General features: G+C 45.9%; 3 protein-coding genes across 3 annotated transcripts in view; 2 read left to right on the top strand and 1 right to left on the bottom strand.

Annotated features, from left to right (window-relative positions):
- Positions 1–1856, top strand: part of LOC104867533 (zinc finger protein 425) — a 71712-nt gene extending 69856 nt beyond the window's left edge. Inside the window, exon 12 of the mRNA XM_033765984.1 lies at positions 586–1856. Coding sequence (XP_033621875.1) covers positions 586–1856 — 1271 coding nt within the window. The remainder of the gene's footprint in view (positions 1–585) is intronic.
- A 14477-nt stretch (positions 1857–16333) lies between these two features.
- LOC104867508 (cytochrome c oxidase subunit 7A1, mitochondrial) lies at positions 16334–18425 on the top strand. Its single transcript, XM_010631895.3, has 4 exons — positions 16334–16439; positions 17378–17464; positions 17580–17664; positions 17891–18425. The coding sequence occupies exons 1-4, from the start codon at positions 16371–16373 to the stop codon at positions 17944–17946; spliced, it is 297 nt and encodes a 98-aa protein (XP_010630197.1). The 5' UTR covers positions 16334–16370; the 3' UTR covers positions 17947–18425.
- A 765-nt stretch (positions 18426–19190) lies between these two features.
- Positions 19191–26087, bottom strand: part of Capns1 (calpain small subunit 1) — an 8365-nt gene continuing 1468 nt past the window's right edge. Inside the window, 10 exon segments of the mRNA XM_033765765.1 lie at positions 19191–19707; positions 19834–19892; positions 21342–21458; positions 21560–21638; positions 21864–21932; positions 24249–24313; positions 24411–24468; positions 24612–24701; positions 24996–25029; positions 26012–26087. The exon segment at positions 26012–26087 is cut by the window's right edge and continues 60 nt beyond it. Coding sequence (XP_033621656.1) covers positions 19681–19707; positions 19834–19892; positions 21342–21458; positions 21560–21638; positions 21864–21932; positions 24249–24313; positions 24411–24468; positions 24612–24701; positions 24996–25029; positions 26012–26087 — 674 coding nt within the window. The 3' untranslated portion in view covers positions 19191–19680.

The raw sequence follows: 26087 nt of genomic DNA, 5'->3' as shown, positions 1-26087 counted from the left end.
TATGTATGTATATATATGTATATATACACACACATACACACACACATATATAGTCTTTATATATATATATATAAAGACTAATAATAGTATGTTATGCATCGATAGCAGGAACAGCTTTTCCAGGTTCTGCAGTCATCTGAACAAAATTATAGACATTCAGCACATTCCATTAAAAAAAAAAAAAAAAAACAAAGAAAAGAATACTATCCAGACAACAGCAAAGTTCTGTTGCTGCTGTGGTACCTGGCACCATTTTTTCTATTAGCCTCTTAATCATCATCTGGAAAGAGAACATTCTAGAGTAATATCATTAAATGTAGCTCTGATAAAGCACGGTCCCTACTATGTATCATAAAGCAGGTACTAGATATTTTACATTCATAGAGGTATGATACAGTACTGTCCTACATCAATAATTAGAATTTTTTATTTTTCAAAGAAGAGAACAGTTTTTTTAAATCTTTATTAGTACATGTTTGCAGTACGTATGCTTACATTCATCGTGAGGAAATGCTTTTTGTACATAACACATTCTAGTTCTTTTTGTGAAAACAGCTTGTGTTTACTTTTTCTTGTATTTTTCAGGCTTAGAGACCAGATATGAGACATTTCCACAAAAAGATATTTTTGAAATAAAGTCTTTCCATTGGGAGGTAATGGAAAGCCTTAAAAACTGTGATCTTGATGACTCCAGTTTTAGAGGTGACTGGGAATTCAAAGGCCAATTTGAAAGACAACAAGTAAATCAGGAATGTTATTTTAAACAAGCGGAAATCATTTATGAAAACGCACCCCGTTTCCAGGATCATAAATCCCTCACTCCCCATCAGCCCAGCAGGGCCAGCGAGAAACTGATGGAATGTAGTGAATGTGGGAAAGCATTTAGCCGCGGCTCTCACCTTAGTCAGCACCGGAAAACTCACACTGGTGAGAAGCCCTTTGAGTGTAAGGAATGTGGGAAGGCCTTCAGCCGTGCCTCACACCTTGTTCAACATCAGCGAATTCATACAGGTGTGAAACCTTACGGCTGTAAGGAATGTGGGAAGGCCTTCGGTCGTACCTCAGAACTTATTCTGCACCAGAGGCTTCATACTGGTGTCAAACCCTATGAATGTAAAGAGTGTGGAAAGACCTTCAGGCAGCATTCACAGCTTATCCTGCATCAGAGAACTCATACAGGTGAGAAGCCCTACGTGTGTAAAGACTGTGGGAAGGCTTTCATCCGTGGCTCGCAACTTACTGTTCATCGCAGAATTCACACAGGTGCCAGGCCGTACCAGTGTAAAGACTGCGGGAAGGCCTTTAGACAGCACTCGCAGCTGACCGTCCATCAGCGAATCCACACTGGGGAGAAGCCCTATGAGTGTAAGGACTGTGGAAAGGGCTTCATTCACAGCTCAGAAGTGACTCGGCATCAGAGAATCCATTCCGGGGAGAAGCCCTATGAATGTAAGGAGTGCGGGAAGGCCTTTAGACAGCACGCACAGCTTACTCGACACCAGAGAGTTCATACTGGTGACAGACCCTATGAATGCAAGGACTGCGGGAAGGCCTTTAGCCGCAGTTCATACCTCATTCAGCATCAGAGGATTCACACGGGAGACAAGCCTTACGAGTGCAAGGAATGTGGGAAAGCTTTTATTCGCGTTTCACAGCTGACCCACCATCAGCGGATTCACACCTGTGAGAAGCCTTACGCATGTAGGGAATGTGGGATGGCCTTCATCCGCAGTTCACAGCTTACTGAACATCAGAGAATCCATCCTGGGATCAAGCCTTATGAATGCAGGGAGTGTGGGCAGGCTTTTGTCCTTGGCTCTCAGCTCATTGAGCACTACAGAATCCATACCAGTTAGCAAGCCTCAGATGTGGGCGACAGAGAAAGCGTCTGTGTGAGCTCACACCTGTCTCGGTATGAGGTCATTATCGGTATAATTAATGTCAGAAAACCTTTATTCGTCACTTCTATTGTGGAACATTAGAAAACTCATACCAGAAGAAAATTCAATAAATGTGGGTGTTCGTGTCTCTCTTACTGCTTAGCAAGCATCAGAAAACCTATGCTTTAAAAAGTTATTAACAGAACAGCCTTCTGTTAACATTCAAAATATGCTAAATTTCTGAGAATTCCTAACAGAAAGCGACCTATGCAGGGTTAGCACTTGTAGTCCCAGCTACTTGGGAAGCTGAGGCAGAAGGCTCACTTGAGCCCAGCAGTTCAAAACCAGCCTGAGCAACATATCAGGACTTTGCCTCAAAAAATAAAATTGTGGGGCCGAGCATTTAGCTCAGTGGTGCCGTCACCTACTTCACAAGCACAAGGTCCCGAGTTCAATCCCCATACCAATAAATAAATAAATAATGAATGTGCTTTTTCTCATGGTACAGACCATCCTCTGCACTGTCTTCTCTTTTCCATTGTTGACTATTTAGCCTTAGGGAAATTTTGCAATCTCTCTGTCCCTCATTTACTTATTTTTTTCACTTATTTTTAATTGATGATAGTTTTTTTTGTTTGTTTTGTTTTGGTTTTTTGAGACAGGGTCTCACTATGTAGTTGAGACTGACCTGGAACTCACTATGTAGCCCAGACTGGTCTCAAACTCACAGTGATCCTCCTGCCTCAGCCTCCTGAGTGCTGGCATTACAGGCATGTGCCACCATACCCGGCAATTGATGATAGTTATGTTTACCTACTAGAGAGTTTTCATGAAGACTAATCAATTCAATTTTTTTTTTTTTGGTGCCTGGGCTCAAACTCAGGACCTTGTGCTTGCCAGGCAGGCTTGGTGCTAGTCAGCTAATTCCCCAGACTTCTTTTTTTTTTTTTTTTTTCCCTGTACGAGGGGTTGAACTCAAGTCTCTGCACTTGCAAGGCAGGTGGCAGAACCACTGAGCTAAATCCCTGGCCCTCATATGTTTTTTTTATAAAGCTTTAAACATATATCTGAAACATATGTGCTCAATAAATACTAGCTAGTGTCATCAATTTTATTAGCAATATTATTATTGAGTTAATGTGAAAGGAGGACTTTATGAATATATCAAGTGTCTAAAAAGCCTTCATAACCAGTGTTATAATTCCAAAAAACAGTAATAAGGCCATAATTATCACAAAAAGGCCTTCATCCAGCTAAGTGTGGTGGTGGACACCTGTAATCCCACCACTCAGGAGACTGAGGCAGGAGGATCACCTCAAGTTTGAAGCCAGTGTGGACTACACAGTGAGTTCAGGCCTAGCCTGAGCTACAGAGTGAGATCATCTCAAAAAATCAAAGAAGGAATAAAAAAAGCTTTCATTCAAAAAATTAGAAATTACGGGCTGGGGATTTAGCTCAGTGGTTCCGGTGCCTGCTTCGCAACACAAGGTGCTGAGTTCAATCCCCAGTACAAAAAAAAAAAAAAAAAAAAAAAAAAAAAAATTAGAAATTAAGAGTAACTAAAATCTACCCATTTAAAAATAAACCATCACCCAGTTTAACTTAGTTTAATAAGAAATTAAAACTAAAATTATAGCCAGGCACAATGGTGCACACTTAATCCCAGCTATTCAGGAGGCTGAGGTAGGATGATCACCAAGTTCAAAGCCAGCTTGGGCGACTTAGATCCTGTCTCAAAATTGTAAAACGTCAAACTACAAACTAGAAATGAACAACAGTAAATTCTACATATTAACCAATTCAGCCAGGGGTTTAGTTCAGTGGCTTTACACCTGCCTTGCAAGAACAAGGTCCCAAGTGCAATCCCCAGTACCAGGAAAAAAAGAAAAACAAAAAACCAGTTCATTGTAACCAAAGCTGTACTCTTACAAGAATCCAAGAATTAAAGGTAGGGGCTTCATCACCAAACATAGATCTCTAGCACCTAGTCATTCCCAGTCATACTGAGCATATTGAATGAAAGATTAATTACTCTAACAGAAAAGAAATAAACTAAATTAGCAGTAAGCATGATTAAAAATCAAAAGGTTACTATAATCCAGAACTCAGGTGGCTGAGGCAGGAGAATGGCTTTCAGTTCAAGGTCAGCCTAGGCTCCATAGTGAGTTCAAAGCCAGCCTAAGCTACACGTAATGAGATGCTGTCTCAAAACACCAAAAAAAAAAGTTATCTTGGCTTTTCCTCATCATAGCTACCCTTTGTCCTCTAGAGTATACTTTTGTCTTGCTTTTTCCCTTTACTTGGCTCAAGCTCTCTCTGTAGAGCCAGTTTCTCCCTCACTCTAATTTTTCAAATTTTGTCACTTCTTTTTGCAGAAAATAAAATCCCACCAAGAAAAGATTATTAAAAAAATAAAATATTAACAATATGAAGGTTATTTAACAATACAATAGGATAGAGAATTTATAAATGTTATCTAAAAAATGTGACTAAGAGCCAGGTATGGCACACACCTGTAATCCCAGCACTTGGGAGGCTGAGGCAGGACAATCACTTCAAGTTTGAGGCTAGCCTGGACTATATAGTGAGACCTTATCTCGAAAAGTAACAGGCCTGGGGATGTAGCTCAGTGGCACTGTGCCTGTTTTGTGAGTGCAAGGTCCTGAGTTTGATACTGGTACCAAGTGAGATGAATAGGAAGAAGATGAAGACTTTTAAAAAGATAATTTATTATGTATGACTTTAATATATTTGAAAAGCTAGAGAACAGATTTTTACAAAAATATCAAATGGGTTCAAGATGTGGAATGGGTAAATCCATCAGTGATTATGGAAGAACATAAAAGTTCATCAAAACTCTTTCCCTTTAAACAAAACGTTTTAGGACATAAGAATGTACCTCAGTGGCAGAGTGCTTATCAACATTCATGATCCCCAGCACCACAAAACAAAACTGGGAAAGAAGAACAAAAAATATTTGTGATGGTCGTGGAAACGGAACTCAAGGTCTCAAAGTGGGCTATGTCCCCAGCCTTTAAAAAATTTTTTTTTTTTTTTTATGGTGGGATAGGTTCTCACTGAGTTGTACCAGCTGGGCTCAGACTTGCAATCTTCCTGCCTCAGCCTCCCAGAGTGCTAAAATTACAGGAGTTTATTAACATGCCCAGAAGAAAACACTTTAACCTAGAAACTTCAGGACACAGATAATCCTTAAAGGAAGCTTGCCAGTTTATTTTCAAAGCTAAATAAAATTTTGATTAAGAAAAAAATTTTATAAAGAAAAATTAAGAACTTCATCTTATGTAATGGCAGAAAAACAAAATGTAGATTATTGTCATTTATGAAGATAAATATAAATAACATTCCTGACTTTCTAAGCCAATAAGCTATTAAAAAGCTAATTTGTTTTTCAGTTTAATTTTGAGACAGGTTCATTCTCTGTAGTTCAGGCTGGCCTTGAACTCACTGTGTAGCCCAAGCTGGCATCAAACTTGTGGCAATCCTTCTGTCTCAGCCTCCAGAGTGCTGGGATTATAGGTGTGCAACACCACATCCAGCCTAAAAAGCTGATTTTAAATTGAATGTCTGAGATTTCACCTGCTTTAGATTAATTTATGTTTTCAGAATTTTGCTATTGTAACTCTAGAAGGTCACAATAAAGATGAAAATATCCTTGACTGAACTTCAGTGATATCTGAATCCAGGTTTTTTACTAAATCACAGAACAATCAAGAAACTGTTCACCTCATCCCTGGGAGTAGTCAGGGAGTGTGTGGGGCAGTTGCACTCTGTTGCCGGCCTCTTAGCAGACCGCCTGAGTGTTTGCTAAAAATCTCTGCACCTTCTGCGTGTGCCACTGCTTGCAAAAGGTTAGAAAGCAATATTCTGTGTGTCATATTTTATGTTATTTGGTGATTAAAATGTACAGTTGAGGTAAAGTGCTTGCCTAGCATGCACAGTGCCCTGGGTTCAATCCCTGGCACCAGAGGTGGTGGGGGGAGGAGGAGAGAACCGTTAGGAGCTACCAACTATGACATTAAAATTGTCATGTTGGCTGGGTGTGGTGGCGCACGCCTGTAATCCCAGCACTCGGGAGGCCGAGGCAGGAGGATCACTGTGAGTTTGAGACCAGCCTGGGCTACATAGTGAGTTTCAGGTCAGTCTCAACTACATAGTGAGACCTTGTCTCAAAAAACCAAAAACAAACAAAAAAAAAGATGGATTTTTTTTTTTTTTTTTCCTGAGATGGAGTCACTATGTAATTCAAGCTGGCCTTGAACTCACTATGGAGATCATGCTAATCGTGACCTCTCAGTAATCCTCCTGCCTCAGCCTCTCAAGTTCTGGGATGACAGGCATGCACCCCTACACCTGGTTTAAGATGAATTCTTACAAGTGGCAATGCTAAATCAAAATGTATATACTTAAAAAAAAACAAAACTAAGGGCCAGGGATTTAGCTGAGCATCACGCCTGTCTTTTAAACTCAAGGTCCCTAGTCTGATCCCTGGTGCCAAAATACAAAACAAAACAAAACAAAACAAAAAAAAGCTGGGCATGGTGGTGCATGTCTGTAATCCCAGCACTCAGGAGGCTGAGGCAGGAGGATTGCCATGAGTTTGTGTCCAGCCTGGGCTATGTAGTAAGTTCAAAGCCAGCCTGAACTATGTAGTAAGACCCTGTTGCAAAAAACAGAGTTTTTAAAAAATTGTGAAAAATGTTGAGTCTGCCAGGTGTGGTGCTGCATGCCTATAATCCTAGCTCTCAGAAGGCTGAGGCAGGAGGATGGCCTCAAGTTCTAAACCAGCCCGAACTCAAAAAACAAAAGCCAAATATTGAGGGTGGTGTGGGTGGTGTACATCTGTAATCTCTGCTATTTGAGAGGCTGAGGCAAATTAGAGACCAGCCTGAAAAATTTACCAAGATCCTATCTCAGAAGTTTAAAAAACTGAAAAATAGCTGGGGATGTGCATTAGCACTCCTTGGGTTCAATCCCAGTACTGAAGGAAAAAAAAAGAGTTGATTATATTCAAAAATGCACAGAATCTTATAACAAACTCTTACGGCCCTAATTCCAGGTTTTAATAATTTATCATCTTGGGCCAGGGATCTTGCTCAGTGGCTCTGCTGCCTGACTCACAAGTTTCTGAGTTCAATCCTGGGTACAAAAAAAAAATTTTTTTTAAACAGTTTATCATCTCATGACCAATTTTGTTTTGGCTACTTCCTACCCACTTCTCTCACTTCCATTACTGTTTAGGTAAAGACCAGATATCTATCATTGCATCCATATTTCAGTATTCATTGCTAAAATATCTCAGAAATATACAAAAAAGAATTTCAGTCATTGAAATGATTGACAATAGTGCCTTAACGACATTACATAGGTGATAGCGTTCAAACTTCTGTTTCAAGAATGTCAGTTTAAAAACAAATCAGTAATCTCTGTGAATTGTCGTTAATTGCCAGGTCTCTTAAGCCTCAGTGTATGCACCTTCCCTCATTATTGTTGAGTTTTTTTTTTTTTTATTCTGCAGCTACTCATTTTTGTTTGTTTTGTGGCATTAGAGATTGAACACATGCTAGGCAAGCCCTCTACCACTGTCCGTTCATTTGTTTGTTTGCTTTTTGAGATGGGGTCTCACTATGAAGTTAAGACTGACCTAGAACTCACTATGTAGCCCAGGCTGGTCTCAAACTCACAGCGATCCTCCTGCCTCAGCCTCCCAAGTGCTGGCATTACAGGCGTGCGCCACCGTGCCCAGCTTCTGTTCATTTATTTATTTTTCCTTGCTAAACCACTAAATTGCTAATGTCTCAGGCTTGCAGTCCTCTGGCCTCGGCATCCCACAGTGCAGGGATTACAGGAGTGGGCCACCATACCCAGCTACTAGAATATTTTCATAAAGGAAATCTTCCTTTCAACTATTTGGTTATGCATTGTTACAGTAATGAAAGGCAGGACAGGTGCTTATTTATTGGTTTTCAAATTAATGAGTTGATTCCCTAGCTGTCATGATAGCTCTGTGTGTGGGGGGGGTATTTAATATGTTTAAATTCATTTAAATAGCAATCCCATGGTTGGTTGTGGGAGCCTCTTCCACTTGCTCCCCCTGTATCCTTTGGACAGGACCCCATAATTCTGCTCATTTGCTTTCTCTCTGCCCCAGAATGTTCCAAGCTCACCTGGTTCGTTTCCTGCCTCCCATCCTGACGTACTCATGTTCCAAGGAGCTCTTTCCTCTTTGTATTTTGTTACTTTCCCAAATAATATTTGGGAGCCACAAACAGGTTTCCTTTTCCTGCTCCTGGCTGGCCGTATTTAAAGGTGTGTTTGCGTTTTAAGCCATTTTGTAGACATTGCCGAAATGCCTTCAGGAAGGGTAGGCAACTGCACATCTACTGACAGTAGAAGAGATTCCAAGCGCCACATCCTTCCAGTCTCAGAGAACACAATTATTTTTTGTTTTGTTTTGTTTTTTGAGACAGGGTCTCACTATGTAGTTGAGACTGACCTGGAACTCACTATGTAGCCCAGGCTAGTCTCGAACTCACAACGATCCTCCTGCCTCAGCCTCCCTGTTACAGAAGGAATCAATAAGTGACACACAGAGAGGCAGCAGAATGGAAGTAAAATAACAAATTTATTTATGAATAAGGGTCAATCGCACATAAGCTGTGCCTGGATTGATGACCCACTGGGCTATAACTCCTCTTTTACAGGGTTTCACAGCCTTGACTTCATTTGGGTGGTTACATTTCATTCTCACAGTTCAAATCACAGTCAGAGGATAGTTAGCTTTCAACCCAGATATAACAGTTCTTTGCAGTTGGGGAGTTTACTTTTAAGATTCGCCTAGTTATCTGTTCTAGTCCATAGGAAGGGGGTGTTCAGGGTCAGGGGAGCAAATGTTAGTGATGGATTCTTTCATCTAGATACTTTCATGATCAGGTGGCTCCAGTCTCATCGGAGCTCAAGACCTGGATGCCCCCTGTTATGTCAGGGTCAGACCAAATGCCTCATTCAGCAGTTAGTGCCTTCAGTGCCTATTAGTTCTGAGCTAAACCAAACAAACTGCTGTTAGATAGCAGAAGCCATTTTCCATTGTAACGCTTTGTAGGTTTTTACTATGTATAAGTTTTCCTTATCATCCCAAGTGCTAGGATTACAGGCGTGTGCCACCATGCCCAGAAACACATTTATTTTTAATGTAGGTGAAAAATGGAAAAGTCACTTTTATTTTAAATTGCATTCTTTTGATCATGATTTTTTTTTCCAGTACCGGGGATTGAACTCAGGACCTTGTGCTTGCAAGGCAGTCACAGTGCCACTGAGCCCCTTCACATATTTTTTGACTTTGATATTCCTTTTGGCATAGTGCCTACAACATAGGTGATCACTGTTAATTGCATAAATTAATTTTAGGCTCAGATCCTTAGTTCATTTAATTTTGTGACATCCATGTTTTTTTATGTAAAAAAAAATTGCATAAATTAATTTTAGGCTCAGATCCTTAGTTCATTTAATTTTGTGACATCCATGTTTTTTTTTAATCTAAAAAAAAATTTTTTTTTGAGCCAGGCATGGTGGCACACACCTGTAATCTTGGCACTCAGGAGGCTGAGGCAGGAGGACTGTTGCAAATTTGAGGCCAGTCTGGGCTACACAGTGAATTCAAAACAAGTTGGATAGCTGCGATTTAGCCCAGTGGCACCAGGCCTGCCTCACAAGTGCAAAGTCCTGAGTTCGATCCCCAGGACAAAAAAAAAAAAAAATTCAAGCTGGGCATAGTGGTGCAGTCCCATAATCACAGGGGCTTAGGAGGTAGAGGCAGGAGGACCTCAAGTTCAATTAGCAAGACCCTGTCTCAGAAAAATTGAAAAAGGCTCAGGGATTAAGCTAAGTGGCTCTGTGTTTGCCTCACAAGAGCAAAGCCCTAAGTTTAGATTCCCCATACCAAAAATAATTTTTAAAAATTTTTTTAAAAGAAAAGGAAGGAAAGATGAAGGGAAAGAGAAAGAGAAAGAGGGTAAAAGGAGAAAGAAGAAGAAAGGAGAAAGGAAAAGGAGGAGTGAAAAGAAAAAGACAATAAAGGAAGGAAAAAAGAATGAATAAAAAAAGAAGAGAAAGGAAGGAAAGCGCAAGGTCCTAGTTCGACCCTCAGTACCAAAGAAAAAGAAAGGAAGGAAAAAAGGAAAGAGCCAGGCATGGTGGTGCACGCCTCAATCCCAGCACTTAGAAGGCTGAGGCAGGAGGATTGCCTCGAGTTTGAGGACAGCCTGAGTTCTGTAGTGAGTTCAAGGCCAGCCTGAACTGCATAGCGAGACCCTGTCTCCAGGAAAAAAAAAAAAAAAAGGAAAGAGAGAAAAAGAAAAGAGAAGAAGGGGAGAGAGAGGGAGGGGGATGGGGGTTTTGAGGGCCTGCTAGCTCCATCCCCAGCGCAGTGTGGGAAGATCCAGGTTGTTTTATCTGCCAGTAGGTGGCACCAGAGTAGGTGGCACCAAAGTGTAGTTCTGGATCCTGTTGTCTGCCACAGCAAGCAACTTCCAGCTGACTTGGCACCAGAGCTTCTGTGCCTGGCAGAGGTAAACCATCCCCAGATTCACGGCATACTGAAACTGAGAAATAACAAGTATTTACTGTTCTGAGCTGCTACGGTTTGGAGACATTTGTTACTTGCCAAAGATGACTAATACACTATACCTGATACCATTCCACCACAAAGATCTGAAAGTGTATTCCTAAAATATGACTTTCAAAACAGCTACAATTGCAATGTCACATATAAAAATTAAGGGTCATTTAATATATCCCAATATTCAGGCAGTGTAGATGATGGCACATTCTTAAATATTTGGGCAAATACTGATATCTCTGATTTACTTTGAAAGATAGTAGGGATTGATGTTTGAGCTAGGACATACATAGGTGGCTAGATATAGGATAAAGCAAATATAGCAAAATATTTTCTGTGATAGGTATACAAATATTTAAGATTTTTCTCTTTTTTTTTTTTTTGAGACAAGGTCTTATTGTGTATTTTATGCTGGGGATGACCTCACAGTGGAGCCCAGGCTGGCATTGAGCTCACAGTGATCCTCCAGCCTCAGCTCCCAAGGGCTGGGATTGTAGGTGTGTGCCCAGCTGCCTGCTGAATTTCTTCAGGCTTTCTATATATGTTTAATCATTTTTTTATAATAATAAAATGTTGAAAGAAAAATCAACCGTGATTCAAATTTCCAATTGTCAAAAATATTGTTTTCCAATTGTCTCAAAAAATTATTTTTACTGTTTGTTCAAGTCAAGATCCAAATAAGATCCTCATATTGAGTTTGGTTAATATAGAAGTTCTGTGTCCTCTGTGCCACGATATTTGAACTTTTTTTTTTATAGAACTAAATCTTCATGTTAATACAGGACAGCAAAGCACTTTATGTTGGATTTCAGCCTATTTGTCTGCAAGGTGACAGAACCACTCCCAAGACCTTCCCAGGGAGTGGCCACCAGAGCTCTTTGTTTTGTTTTCTTGTCTTCCTTTCTTTCTTTCCCCCCTGGTACTGGGGAGTGAACCCAGGGTCTTCACACTGAGCTACATCTCCAGCCCTAGTCTTACTTTGTATTTTGAGATAGAGTTTCACTGAGTTACTGAGGTTGAGCTGGAATTTGCAATCCTCCTGCCTCAGCTTCCTAGAGTGCTGGGATTATGGGCATGTACTATAGCATCTGATTGGCCGCTTCTTGATTTGGGCTTCCTGGTGCTAGGTCAGTACTGCAGAGGTGGGTTCTTAGCTTCATCTCTCCAGGGGCACATTCAGAACAGCTTATCTCACATTCAGAACAACAGTTTTCCACCTAGCAGGAGGATTTTTAGGTGTTCTGTGAGTCACCCTGGAAAACCAGCCCAGAAGCGTGAGGGGCCCACATTTGGGTGCAATGTTCTGCAGTTGCCAGCTTGAAATTTCTGATAGCAGTATCTTTGCGTTTGTGTTTTGTGAGTGACGTTTGTGGTACAATTGAGCACATATGAGGGGCTTGGAGCCTGACTCCTGTCTGCTCTCACCTCCCACTACTCTCTGCCTCCCTGAGACAGGTGCTTGGATGCTTGTTCTGTCTCCCAGGAGCCTGTGTATGGGTACAGGGAGGATTGGAGTGTGGCACTTATGGTCCATGGCCTCTTAGGGCAGGGCAGGGCAGGGCCGGCTGTAGCTACCTCTTCCCCAGACTGGCACAGCATTTCACATTGGACAGAAGGCCTAGCAGGGGTCACTGTCTTGCCTACCTTGGATCCAGGTCCCAATCCCTCCTGGACACAGAGCTTGCATTACCCAGGCAGCAAGGCTATGTGAGGTTTGACCTTCCCTTTGGGCAGGGCACTGCAAGCTGGTCTAGTGGCTGGTGAAGTGTCCAGGTACACACACAGCTAGGTCCTTTTGAGTGACTGTCTTCAGCCGGGAGTTTCCTTTGTCCTAGAGAACCTAGCATTAAATAGCAGATTTAAAATATCACCACAAGCTGGGCACAGGGACATGCACCAACAATCCAGGCTACTTCAGAGGCTGAGACAGGCACAACTTTAGGGTCAGTTTGGACAATGTATTTAGCAAGACCTCATCTCAAAAGAAAAAGTTAAGAAGGGTCAGGAATGTAGCTCAGTGATAACAGCACTTGCATGCATGTGAGAGGCCCTGAGTTGAATCCCTAGTACCAAAAAAAGTGAAACAAAAAGTAAACCAACAAGAGCCGGGGATTTAGCTCAGTGATTCTGCCAACTGCCTTGCAAGCACAGGACCCGAGTTTGATCCCCGGTACCAAAAAGAAGAAGAAAGGAAAAAAAATTTATACCTTAGTATTTCCCTGCTGTTGTAACAAAGGGTCTTGCATTTTGCACAGCATTATGTAGCTGTTCGGCAGAGAAGGCACCTTTTTTTTTTTCAGACAAGTCTCACTACATAGTTGCTTAATTGCTCAGGCTGAACACCTGGCAACTTCTTCTTTTTTTTTTTTTTCCCTTTGGTACCGGGGATCAAACTCAGGACCTTGCACAGCAGGCGGCAGAACCACTGAGCTAAATCCCCACCTCTCTGTTCTTTAAAAATTACCTAGTTTAGGGCCGGGGATTTAGCTCAGTGGTTCCGCCGCCTGCCTTGCAAGCGCAAGGACCCAAGATTGATACCTTTTACCAACAAAAAGAAAGAAAAGGAAAAAAAAAAAAGCACCTAGCTTTAGATATTTTGGTATAGCAAACAAAAATTAAGTCACCAAACTTTGTGGTCCAGTCATAGGTTGATTTCTATTTTCTCCCTACAGTGCATTAGTCCACTGATAATAGCAGAAAGTGCTATTAGGAGGTGGAGCCTAGTCAGGAGAAGAAGTGGGTCTAAACAAATAAAATATTTTAGAAAGGTGTGTGTCACTAGGAGGGTGACCTGGAAAGGTGTATTCTTGTCCCTCACTCCTCCCTTCTTTCTCTTTGTTGTCTGGCTGGCATGGGCTGAGCAGCTGTCCCCTGCCTGCCCTTTCTTCACACCATGGACTGAAACCACTGAAACCTTGAGCCAGAATAAACTTCCCCTTTAAGTTTGCAGGTGTCATGTGTTTGGTCCTAGTGACAAAAAAGTAACGAATATACTGGACAACTTAGCATTTTTGTGAGACCCTGTCTCAAAACTGAAACAAGGTTGGGGACATAGCTCAGTACTAACACCCTGGCTTCAGTTCCTGGTACAGTCGATCCATAAATGGCTGGCTAGCAACAGGTGAGTGGGCTTATGTGTAGCCAGACACTCGTGGGGTCCCACAGAAAGATCTTGGTGATGGCAGGAAGCTAGAAGAACCACAGAACGCCTACTTTATTGAAGAGGTGGGAGTGGCCAAGTCAGAGACATTTAGAGTATATTTCCTTTAACAAATATTTATCAAGTTCACCCATATGCCAGATGCTGTGGATACAAGGAGTCTAAAGTCGACACACAGACGAATAGAGCAGCTACACTACAGTCCGGGGTGAAGAGCCAAGGATACCTGTGTGGCTGGTAGTGGGTGGAGGTGGGGAAATAGGAAAAAGTCAAAATGTAACATGGGCTACATAGTGAGTTCCAGATCAGTCTCAACTACATAGTGAGACCCTATCTCAAAAATCCAGAAAAAAAAAGTTACATGGTCTTAAAAGCTGGGTCACTAAAAGCAGGATGAAGCTTGACATCTCTGCCTTGATTTTACTGCATAAAACTTTGGGTCACCTCTGCATATTAATCACTGCGGGGCGGCTGGCAATTTAGCTCAGCAGTGCCTCAAAAGTGCAAGGTCCTGAGTTCGATTCCTGCTACCATAAAAAAGCGGGGGTAATCACTCAGGGAGTGTCTAAAAACTAGTAGTACAAGTTTAATAGCCCTAAATTTACCTCATTTGTCTCATCCCCTGGAACACTAAGCACATCAACATAAGAGTAACGAATGTAATTTTCAGGCTTTGCAGTGTCACCCAATCGCCAGCTTTTACAATGTCCTTTCGAAGTGATGCCAAGAAGCCTCCAGCCGTTGTCCCAAAGCTGCAGCCTCCGAGCAGCACAGACCACCACCATGGGGTCACCTCGCAAGCCGGAGAAATTACCCCATCAGGGAAGGAGGCTGCCCCCCGAAGATAGGACCAGATGGCCACCTTAAGTGATGGCTCTCCCAGACCCTGGCGGAACCAGCCCTGAGGTTCACCAGAGGAGGATGGGGCAGGTTTACCTATGTTGCCATTATGCAAAGCCCCCCACTACGTAAACTCCCAACCCTTGCCTTTGTTCCCCTTTTCTATAAAACCAGAGTTCCTGTCAGCTGCTGGAAGACAGGTCTTAAACCTCTTTCTCTGTACTTCTCAGCATGGAACATGGCTGGCACCCCATAAGAAAACACAGACTGACAAGAAAAAATGACCTCAAAATGTATTCGACCGTCTTATGTAACACGGGAGGCTTCAAATTCGGGACTTTGTGCTTGTGAGGCAGGCGGCAAAACCACTGAGCTAAATCCCCCCCACCCTATTTTTGTTTGTTTTTAAGACAGTCTAGGTATCTTGTTCAGGATGGACTTGAACACACTATGTAGTTCAGGTTGGCTCGGATTTCTCCTGCCTCAGCCTCCCTAGCGCTAGAATGACAGGTGTGCATCACCACACCCAGCTCTTTTTTCCATATTTGCAACAGAAGGCGATATCAGGACCTTCCTCAGAGGTTTGTTCTGAGCATAACTGATCTCAGTAATTGCAGAGAAAAAGCAAGGGATATTATTCAGTTAAAGTTCATATACTATGAGTTTGAGGCAAGTCTGGGTTACATAATGAATTCCAGGCCAGCCTGAACTACATATCAAGATCCTGTCTCAAAAACACCTGAAAAACCTAAAGCAAAGCAACAAAACTTTGGTGTTTTGTTGTTGTTTGCTTTAGGTTTTTCAGGGTTTTCTGGGTTTGTTTTTTTGTTTCTGTTTTGTTTTGCTTTTGTTTTTTTGAGACAGGGTCTCGCTAGTCCTAAAGCAAAGCAACAAAACTTTGGTGTTTTGTTGTTGTTTGCTTTAGGTTTTTCAGGGTTTTGTGGGTTTGTTTTTTGTTTTTGTTTTGTTTTGCTTTTGTTTTTTTGAGACAGGATCTCGCTAGGTAGTTGAGACTGACCTGGAACTCACTATGTAGCCCAGGCTGGTCTCGAACTCACAGTGATCCTCCTGCCTCAGCCTCCAAGTGCTGGCATTACAGGTGTGCACCACTATGCCCGGCCTTTTCAGGGTTTTTTGAGCTGTAATCCCAGCACTCGGGAGTCTGCGGCAGGCGGATCATCATATCTCACATTTGAATATGTAGCCCTCCAAAGGTCAGGCAGGTCTGACTGAGCATGTCCTGTGATCAGACATGCAAACTAGGCAGTGACAGAGCATGTGGACGAGCAATGACACTGGCCCTTTCTGAATGCTGGGGTCTCCTTTTTCCCCAAAGTTTTGGGGAAACTTTGGTGATGCACACCTGTCATTCTAGCACTAGGGAGGCTGAGGCAGGAGAAATCTGAGCCAACCTGAACTACATAATGTGTTCAAGTCCATACCGAACAAGACACCCAGACTGTCTCAAAACAAAAACAGGGAGGGGGATTTAGCTCAGTGGTTTCGCCGCTTGCCTCACAAGCGCAAAGTCCGGAGTTTGATCCCTGGTGCCAAAAAACAAAAAACAAAAACACAAATGCGTAAATAAGGCTCAGATGCAGTCACTCACTTCAGATAAACGAGGAGTTGGAACCCTGGTTTAACTCTACCCCTACCCCCACCCCACCCCGCTCGCCAATTCCAGCCGGGCTGGGAGAGATCCGGGAAGGAAGCGCACTCCCCAGTCCTACGGTTCCCTCGAGATGAGGGCAGCTGCCCCGCGGGGACCGGGTTCACCGAGTCCCGCCGCCCCATTGGACACACCCGCGGCTGTGGCGGGCGTGGCTTGGGATTCCCGGGAGGGAGGGCAGTGAGTATGTCCTTGGCTGAGAGGGGAGGTGACTCCAGCTGCCGTCCGCCGAGGACCAGAATGAGGCCCCTACTGGTGAGGGACCCCGCGGGCCGGGCCGGGTCCCCAACCCAGAAAGCCCTCGCCCTAACGCGGGCCTCCTGACACGTGCCGGGTCGGGGGCCTTGGAACGTGAGCCCCTGCAGGACCCGGGGCTCCCTGCTGAGCAGCGTGGGGCGGCCCTAACCCAACCCCAAGCTTCGGGAACCGCTGGGACCACTAAGGGGGCCCGGAGCCGCGGGTTTAAACCCGCTCCCTTCAGCCAGAGTTCCTCTAACATAACTGGGGTCCCCTGGTCCTAGCCAGGAGGGGAGTGCATGCGTGTGTGTGTGTGTGTGCGCGCGTGTGTAACTAGGGATTGAACCCAAGGCCTTCACATTGAGCTACATCCCTAGCCCTTTTTATATTTATGTATGGTTTTTTGAGACAGCATTTTGCTGTGGGTCAGGCTGGACTCCCAACTTTCCGTGATCCTCTTGCCTCAGCCTTCCGAGTGCTGGAGTTACCCTTTTTATTTTGACACAAGTTCTCATTAAATTGCTCAGTGTGAAGCCGGGCATGGTGGCACACGCCTGTAATCCCAGCACTCGGGAGGCTGAGGCAGGAGGATCGCTGTGAGTTCAAGACCAACCTGGGCTACACAGTGAGTTCCAGGGCAGTCTGAACTTCATAGTGAGACCCTGTCTCACCGCCCCGCCAAATTGCTCAGTGTGGCCTCCAACCCGGGGCCCCTTCTCAGCCGTCTTGGTGCTGGGACAAACAGCGTGCACTACCACATCGGGCAGGCCCTTTTCTTGACAGGCGGCCCCTCTCCATCCTCGTCCTTGTCCTCGCCAGGAGTTCCGATCTTGCCTTTGAGATCCCCCGAGTTGGGACGACCCCCACGTGCCCGACTTCAAACGGCAACATCACTCCCCACCCCACCCCGCCCGACCCACTGGGGGTCACCCCTCCTTCCCTTCCTGTCCCCGCAGGTCTCCCAAGCGCTGATTCGCTCCTTCAGCTCCAGCGCCCGGCACCACTTCCAGAACCGAGTGGCTGAGAAGCAGAAACTCTTCCAGGTGGGCGGGGAGAGGGGCGTGGCCTCCAAGCCGTGGGGCGGGGAGAGGGGCGATCCTGGGACCAGGTCCACAGAGCAGTCTGCACCCCTCCCCTAACCGACGCCCTCACACCCAGGAGAGCAATGACATCCCTGTGCACCTGAAGGGCGGGACCACCGACCAACTCCTGTACCGACTGACCATGGCGCTGACTCTGGGGGGTGAGTGCTCGGTGGGGACAGGGCTGGCCTTGAGCTACTCAGGATTTGATCAGTGAAGGGGGGCGGATCCCCGCTAGGAGTCCTGTTTGGAAAGGAGCTGGCTCCCGATCTGGAGTGGATCCAGGCTGGTGATGGGAACCTGCAGAGGGGCTTAAAAGCCTGAGAAGAGGCTGGGACCGTAAGCAGGGATTGAGGTCTCATTCCCTGTCCCTCACTCTCTTCCTAGGCACCGTCTACAGCTTGTACTGCCTCGGCTGGGCCTCCTTCCCCCACAAGAAGTGAGACCAAGAAGCCTGGAGGACTGGGGGACATGGACAAACACAAATAAACGTGCAGGTTTCTTGGGAACCCAGCCCAGCTCTGGGGTGTGTGTGTGTGTGTGTGAGTGTGTGAGTGTGCATGCGCGCGCGCGTGTGAGTGCGACCCAGCCCATCCTCCTGCCAGCCAGGGATGTCTGCTGCCCCAGCCCTTGGTGCCTCAGGCAGGCCCAGGGCTACTCCTAGGCTACTCAGTGCTCCACTAAGACTCCAAGCCCTGGGCTGCCCCAAGCTTGGGGCCTGGGGACCTGGAGTGGTGTCCATGCGAGACAGTGCCTTATATCCCAGGAGAGCAGCCCTTCCCTCTGCAGAGCCCCAAGAGGGGAGGAGGATGCTGAGCCTGGTCCGGGACACAACAGAGGCAAAGCCAAGTAAGGACAGACCGGTTCATAGACTGAAGCTAGAGAGGACAGACATGTACTCTAGGAGGCTGAGGCAGGAGGACTGCAAATTCCAGTCCAGCCCAGGAAACTTAACAAGACTGTCTCAAAATAAAAAGACTGGAGACTTTGGGTTCAATCCCATATTTGGGAAGGATTGGAGATGTAGCTCAGTATGCAGACCATGGGCTAATCTTTTTTTTTTTTTAAACGGGATCTAGCTATGTAGTTCAGGCTGGCCTTAAGGCTCACAGTAATCCTCCTGCCTCAGCCTCCAGAGTGCTGGGATTATATGTATTCCAGGTGTGTACCTCCATGCCCAATACTACAAAAGAAAAAGAAAAAGAGAAAGAGAAAGAAAGATAGATATCAGGTGCAAGTGTACACCTATCATCCCAGCACTGAGGGAAACTGAGGCAGGAGGACTGCAAGTTCAAGTGTCCCCACAAGGTCGACTTAGTGAGACCCTGTCTTGAAACTTAAAAAAAAAAATTAAAAGGTCTAAGGATGCTATTCAGTGGTAGTGCCCCCCCCACACACACAGAGGAGGACAGGCACAGGGGACATTGAGATCTCCTACCAGACTGGGATTTGGCTACAGCACCCAAAAGGACCTGAGGGATCTCAGGAAGAACCAGGCTACAGCTCAGTAGAACCCAGTACAAGAAAAATAGATGTAGAGGAGAGAAGGGGAGTATGAGACATCCAGGTCCCACGCCCCCAGACAGGCAGGGAGATACCCCCAAGCCCACCCACTCTTCCGAACCCACACTTTCTCCCCTGAGCCTAAGCCACCCCTCACCTCTCAGAACAGAAGGCAGATCCTATAGGGAGCAGCAATTGGAGTGCATTTATTTCCTCCTAGGCCTGGCCCGCTGGGAGCAGTGTACAGGCAAAGGCACTGGGGTATGTGGGCCTAATGACTGGAGTTTATTTGGCTGCCTGGGTGGTAACTGAATGAGTATGCCAGGGACTTGAGTGATCCTCCAGAACTGAGACGGCCCTTGGGGCACGGAAGCAACGTGAGTATTGGGCTTGGCACACGTACAGGAGAAAGGTAATGGAGAGGGTGTGTGATGGGTGTGGTGACCTTGGGCAGAGCATAGGAGGATGTCTGAGAGCCGGGGTAACTCAGGGCATGGCACGTTGGGGCATGTGGGGACCTGGCTGCTGACTGAGAAGCTGGGTTCCCCGGGCTGGGAGAAAAAAGGCCTGTGGGTATAGGACCTATGCAGATGTGGCTGCAGACAGGATGGGCCCTGGGAGGGACTGAGGGTCCATGGTGGCTCCTACAGTGAGGTGGCAGGTCGAAGTCCCGCTCAGGAATACATGGTCAGCTGCAGCCACTGGAGGAAGGAGGCACAGAGTGAGGAACAGAGAAGGCCGGAGCGCCAGAGGCCTCCCCCAGGGGTTGGATCGCGGGAGGGGGACCTCAGAGCTGAGCACCCACACCTGAGGATGGCATTTCTTACCTCTTGGATGTTCACCTGGATTTGTCCCGTGCCATCTTTATCAAGAGATTTGAAGGCACCTAGAGGACAAAGGTTTTAGTGTGGAGTGGATGGGTGGGAACAGACTGGCTTTTAGGATAATAATATTAAAATACACAAAATAATGAAAATAGCTAGCACTTCACTGAGTATTTACTACATGCCAACCACTGTGTAAAGTGCTCTCCATATATTAACTATTTTACTTTTAAAATTTCTTTTGGTACTGAGGATTGACTCCAAGGCCTTTGCACTAAGCCACACCCCTAGCCCTCAGGGGTGTCTTAAGGGTTTGGTACATTAATGTTTATAAATGCCCTCATGGGGCTGGCTGCTGGGGTACATGCTTGAAATCCCAGCTATTCAAGAGGCTGAAGCAGGAGGATCAAAAGTTCAAGGCTAGGGCCAGGGATTTAGTTCAGTGGTTCCGCCACTTGCCTTGCAAGTGCAAGGCCCTGAGTTTGATCCTCAGTACCAAAAAGAAAACAAAACAAAACAAAAAGTTCAAGGCCAGCCTGGGCAACTTAACTTAGCAAGTCCTTTTCTTAAAATAAAAAATAATAAGGGGGCTGGGGATTTAGCTCAGTGGTTCTGCCTGCCTCACAAGCCCAAGGATCCAAGTTTGATACCCGGTACCAAAACAATAAAAAATAAATAAATAAATAAAATTAAAAGGGCTGGGAGTGTAGCTCAGTGGTAGAGTGCTCTCACATTTAATCCCCTGTAACAAAAGAAAAAATACAGCCTTCACTGGGTATAGTCCAGTGGCAGAATTCATGTTGAGCACGTGCAAGGTCCTAGCAATCTTAAGTACCATACAAAATAAAGCCCTCATGACCTGGCCCCTACTGATCCTCCCAGTCCTCTGCCTCCTCATCCCACCCCTCTTCAGCTCTCTCTGAACTAAGAGTCCAACAAAAAGCACAGGAAGACCGGGCATGGTGGCGCACTCCTGTAATCTCAGCACTCAGGAGGCTGAGGCAGGAAGATCACTGTGAGTTCGAGCCCAGCCTGGGCTACACAGTGAGTTCCAGGTCAGTCTCAACTACACAGTGAGACCCTGTCTCAATAACCAAAAAAAAAAAAAAAAGCACAGGAAGCACAGTCTTCTCTTTCCTTTTAGGCCTTTGCATGGGCCAGTTTCTTGGCCTGTGACTCTCTTCCCTGCCTTCTCAATGGGTTTACTACTGTTTGTCTTTCGGGTCCCTACTTGCATGTCCTTACCCTCCGAATCCCTCCCTGGGTGTATCGGGTGTATCAGGTGTATTAGGTGCCTACTTTGTCTGAAGAGGCCTGTGGGCCTCCCTCAGGCTCCCAGAGGCTGGCCACATGAGTCTAACTGGCTGTCAGTAGACAAGGCCGACTGTGAGCCCCACCAGGCTAGGATGCACCCCCTTGCCCTGCCCATCTCAAGGCCAGGCTTACAGGAGACCTTGGCTAGTGGAGGTAGAACAAATCTGCACCCAAGAAGAGAGCTGGAGTTCACTCACGGAACATGGCATCCAGCCTGACCAAGCAGCTGATAAAGTTGTCGAAGTCCATGTTCCCTCGCTCATCAGAGTAGCGCCGGATGATCATGTTATAGAGATGTTCATTCAGGTGGAAGCCTGGGAATGGTTTAGCCATTAGGTGTGAGGGCCACACAGCCCAACCTACTCCCACTCCCGGGATTCAGACTCACACACAACCAGGGCCCTGCCAGACCCACCTGCTGCCTCAAAGGCCCCTGGGAGTTCACTGCTGCAGATGGTCCCAGATCGGTCGATGTCAAACCGTTTGTATATGGCCTGTGCAGACAGAGAGGATGGTGTCATAATGAGCACCACAGAGCACAGGGTCTCCGTGGCTTGGGGGTCTGGGTGCAAGGAGTTTCAGAGGCTGCCACACACCTGCCTTTTTGATATTGTTCCACAGGTACTTGAACTCCTCAAAGCCCAGCTTGCCTGTGGTGTTCACAGGGTCTCCGTGGCTTGGGGGTCTGGGTGCAAGGAGTTTCAGAGGCTGCCACACACCTGCCACTTTTTGATATTGTTCCACAGGTACTTGAACTCCTCAAAGCCCAGCTTGCCTGTGGTGTCGCTCTGGCAGGAAGTTGTTAAGAATAAAATGAATGTAATTATTATGTATCAAAAACATTAAAAAAAAAAAAACAATGTGACAGATGTGTGTACTGTAATGGACTGGGTAGATGACATATGGCAACCCAGGCCACCAGCTCCTATTCAACACTCTATTCTGTCATCTGGGTTATGGTTTTATTTTTTGTTTTATCTATATTTTTTCCTTTTTATTTTATTTATTTTTTTGTGTGTGTGGTACCGGGGATCAAACTTAGGTCCTTGCGCTTGTGAGGCAGGCCACTGAACTGCTGAGCTAAATCCCCAGCCCTATATTTTTTCCTTTTTGATTTTTTGAGACAGGGTCCTGCTATGTCCAGGCTTATCTTGATCTCACTACGTAGCCCAGGCTGGCCTCAAACTCACAGCGATCCTCCTGCCTCAGCCTCCCAAGTACTGGGATTACAGGTGTATACCACTACATTTGGGTATCTACATGTATTTCTTTTTTTTTTTAATAATTGAATTGATTGGTACATTCTAGGTATACAGTACAGTTACATTTATTATTGGGATCTTGTACCTTTACATGACAGGTCTTGGTTCTCATTTTTCCCCTTGTATCTACATGTATTTCTTTTTTTGTTGTTGTTGTTTTTTTTTTTTTTGGTACCAGGGATTGAACTCGGGTCCTTGCGCTTGCAAGGCAGGCCATCGAACCGCTGAGCTAAATCCCCGGCCCTCTACGTATATTTCTAAACAAAAATGCTCTTCAAATATAACCATAGACAATTATATTGTACTTCTCCAAACTACAAGGTCCTCACCTGAAAAGACCTGGTAAATTCTTATTTATAAAATCCTTAACAGCTACTCAGTACCATACATGTTAGGATGTGTAAAAAACCAGTGTCTTAAAATTCAAAAGGAATAAAGCCATAGAGAATACCTGCTGGGTTTGTGATAAAAACTAAATAACCGGGGCCAAGGATTTAGCTCAGTGGCACTGTGCCTGCCTCAAAAGTGCAATGTTCTAAATTTGATCCCCAGTACCAAAAACGAAAACATCAACGAAAACAAAAAACTAAACAACTGTGCTAAGCTCCTAGGCACTTTACTTTTCTCACCAAGTCCTCAGGACCCCACCCCTGCAGGATTATTCCTGGAGAAAGAAAATTATTCTTATTCCAAGAATAAAAAAAAAAAAAAAACCTGAGTAAAATCACAACAAAATCTACTGTGTACAGATGACTATGTTCCATTGACTGTGGTAACTTTTGTATATAGTTCCAGTTTACTGTCACTATTATCACGTGTCCCATTTTAGACAAGAGAATCGAGACACAGCAGTCAGTAGCCTGGCTGAGGAGTAGAGCTAGGATTACTCACCCTACACAATACATGTTTGATCACATGACATGTATATACATGTGTGAGCCTGTATGGTCCTATGTGCGATGTGTCTTATATCCATGAATGACTAAAGACTAGCCCCATGCAATCACATATGTGTGTTCCTGGGTATTGTATGTATATACATGTGCATGTGGATCTTATAAGCTTGAATTCAAAGCCCAAAAGACCTGGGTCCAGATTCCTATACTGCTAGTTACTGTTCCCCTGGTACCGGGGATCGAACTCAGGACCTTGCACTTGCCAGGCAGGGGCAGTGCCACTGAGCTAAATCCGTAGCTTGAATTAGCTTTTTAAAAATGATACTGAGGGGCCAGAGGTTTAGCTCAGTGGCGCCAGCACCTGCCTGGCAAGTGCAAGGTCCTGAGTTCGATCCCTGGTTCTGAAAAAGAAAAAGAGAAAGAGAAAGAAAAAAGATGATAAAATGATACTGAGGCCAGGCATGAGAGCACACACCTGTGTTCCTAGCACTTGGGAGGCTGAAGTGGGAGGATCACTGTGAGTTCAAGGCCAGCCTGGGCTACACAGAGAATTTAAGGCCAGCCTGAGATACAGTGAGACCCTGTCTCAAAAAATAAAAAAAAAACCAAAAGTAGTATAAAAATTGTCTGTCAGAAATCTGTGAACCTTCAGTTCATTAACCTGAATGCCAGCTGTTATTTATTGTCACATGTCTGTAGGTGTGTGTGTTCTGCTGTATGCACGTCCATGTCTGTATATAAAAATTGTCTGTCAGAAATCTGTGAACCTTCAGTTCATTAACCTGAATGCCAGCTGTTATTTGTCACATGTCTGTAGGTGTGTGTGTTCTGCTGTATGCACGTCCATGTCTCTGGATATAAAAGCTATACTCTGGCTGTCCCAAACATACTCTCAGAAATCCCCCACTGCACCAGGAACTCTCACAGCCTGCCCCTGAAAGGATACATCCATCACAGCCACCATGCTTCGACATGTGTCCAGGCCAAAACCATCCGTTTTTAGATCAGGGTCTGTGGGGGAAAGGATGAAGGTCAGAGGCTACAGATCACAGCCACTCCAGCCCCTGTGCCACGGTAGTTGTCCCAGGCCTTGCCCCCAGTCACTCACGTCGGGTCACAATTTTGTTGAGAATGTTCATGAGTTCTGTGGCACTGACCTCCATGTCCTGCAGACGGAAGAGTGGCTCAGAGGAGACACAGGCTTGAAAAATGGGAACTCTGGGATTGTCACGGTCAGGTGTGTGTACCATCAGACCAAAGGAAGGAACAGAAGGGTTAGGGACAGGCCCCGGGACCCTAGGTTACTTACATCTCCAGCCAGCTGGGTAAAGAGTCGCCGGAACTGCCGGACCTCCTCACTCTCATTGGCCTCAATGTTGGAGTAATGGGTTCTCGGGGGCTACAGAGAGAGCAGAGCTCACAGCTGGTGTGGGGAATGGGCTCTGGCTCCCCACATCCAAGCACCCTAGGTGGGAAAGCCAGGGTGGGTTAGGCAGCCTGATTATCAGAAGAGTAAGAGGTGGTCAGTGAACAGGAAGTGAGTCATGGCTGAGAACAGTGGCCAAGAACATGGTAAAGGAGGGACTTAACAGCAGAGGAATTTCATAAGAGGAGGGGAGGATTTTCTAGGAACAGGGGGGAAGCCTGAAAAAGCGTTGAAAGAGAACAGGGAATCCGGTGGAGGGAAGCTTACCGGGGGCTCTGGGTTGTACTGCGCAGCTGCCTCGCTACGAGGAGACAAGAGGGAGTTAGCACCTGGGGGCGGGGCCACCAACGGGCAGGGCCAATAGAACTGCGGACTCCAACCGCTCACACTCCAGCCCCACCCTCCTCACTCAGTCCTTCCACCCTTCCTCCGCCCCCGTCCTCATCTGTCCATCCACACTGCCCAGCTCTGATCCTACACGCCAACGCTGCCTGCCTCCCAACCCCCCAACCCCGTGGTGGAATCCACTTCTACTAAGGAGTCATTACTTCAACCTTGAGGCCAAGGAGAGTGAGGAGATGTCAGGATCCTCTTGGCCCCATTGAACATCAACCCGAAATCCCGCCCAGATTCAACAGTCCCGCCCCTTCCAGGACTCAATATCAAGGACCTGTCCCAGGTTCCCCGGGCGTCATCTTCCCCGCTGTCCATCTGCTCAAAAACCCTATTCCATCCCCCTTCCCAAGCGTCTGTCTTCTCAACATCCTACCCCAGTTTCTGCTTTGAGAGACCACTGCTTGGTGACCACGACTAATTTGGCACCATCCGGGCATTTTTCTCCATCAGCCCAGCCAGGCACAAGCAAGCCCAGCCTCTTCTGAGCTATTTCCCCTTTCTTTAGTCCTTGGTCTCTCCTGGGCCCATCTCCTCACTAGCAACTAGCACACCCCAATTTAACTGCTAACCCCATGAAGCATCGCCAAACTCTCTGTAACATTAGTCCTTAAATTAGCCAGGGGAGGCCGCGCCCAGTCATGTTAAACCCCACCTCCCCAGTCTCCGGACCTGCCCCTCAGGTCCCACATCCCACTCTTGCACCTGCTGGAGCTCACAAGGCCTCCACCCCCTGCCGAGCCCCGCCTCCATATCCAACAACAGCCACCAGGGTTCTCCCTCCAGTCACCCTTCGCGTTTGGGCCGGCCCAATTAAGGCTCCCGGGTCGGTTTCCAGGTTAATCCCATTCTATTCTTGTGGGATCCGCACGCGGCAGGCCACGCCTTACCTGATGGCGCTAATGACTCCGCCCAAGATGCGCATGGCTGTGCCACCGCCACCGCCGCCACCGCCACCACCTCCGC

The sequence above is a fragment of the Fukomys damarensis genome, unplaced genomic scaffold, assembly GCF_012274545.1.
Source record: "Fukomys damarensis isolate Sample0158 unplaced genomic scaffold, DMR_v1.0_HiC HiC_scaffold_19, whole genome shotgun sequence".
In the NCBI taxonomy this organism is placed as follows: domain Eukaryota; kingdom Metazoa; phylum Chordata; class Mammalia; order Rodentia; family Bathyergidae; genus Fukomys; species Fukomys damarensis.
The sequence above is the reverse complement of the archived record's forward strand: the minus strand, read 5'-3'. Positions and strand labels throughout refer to the sequence as shown.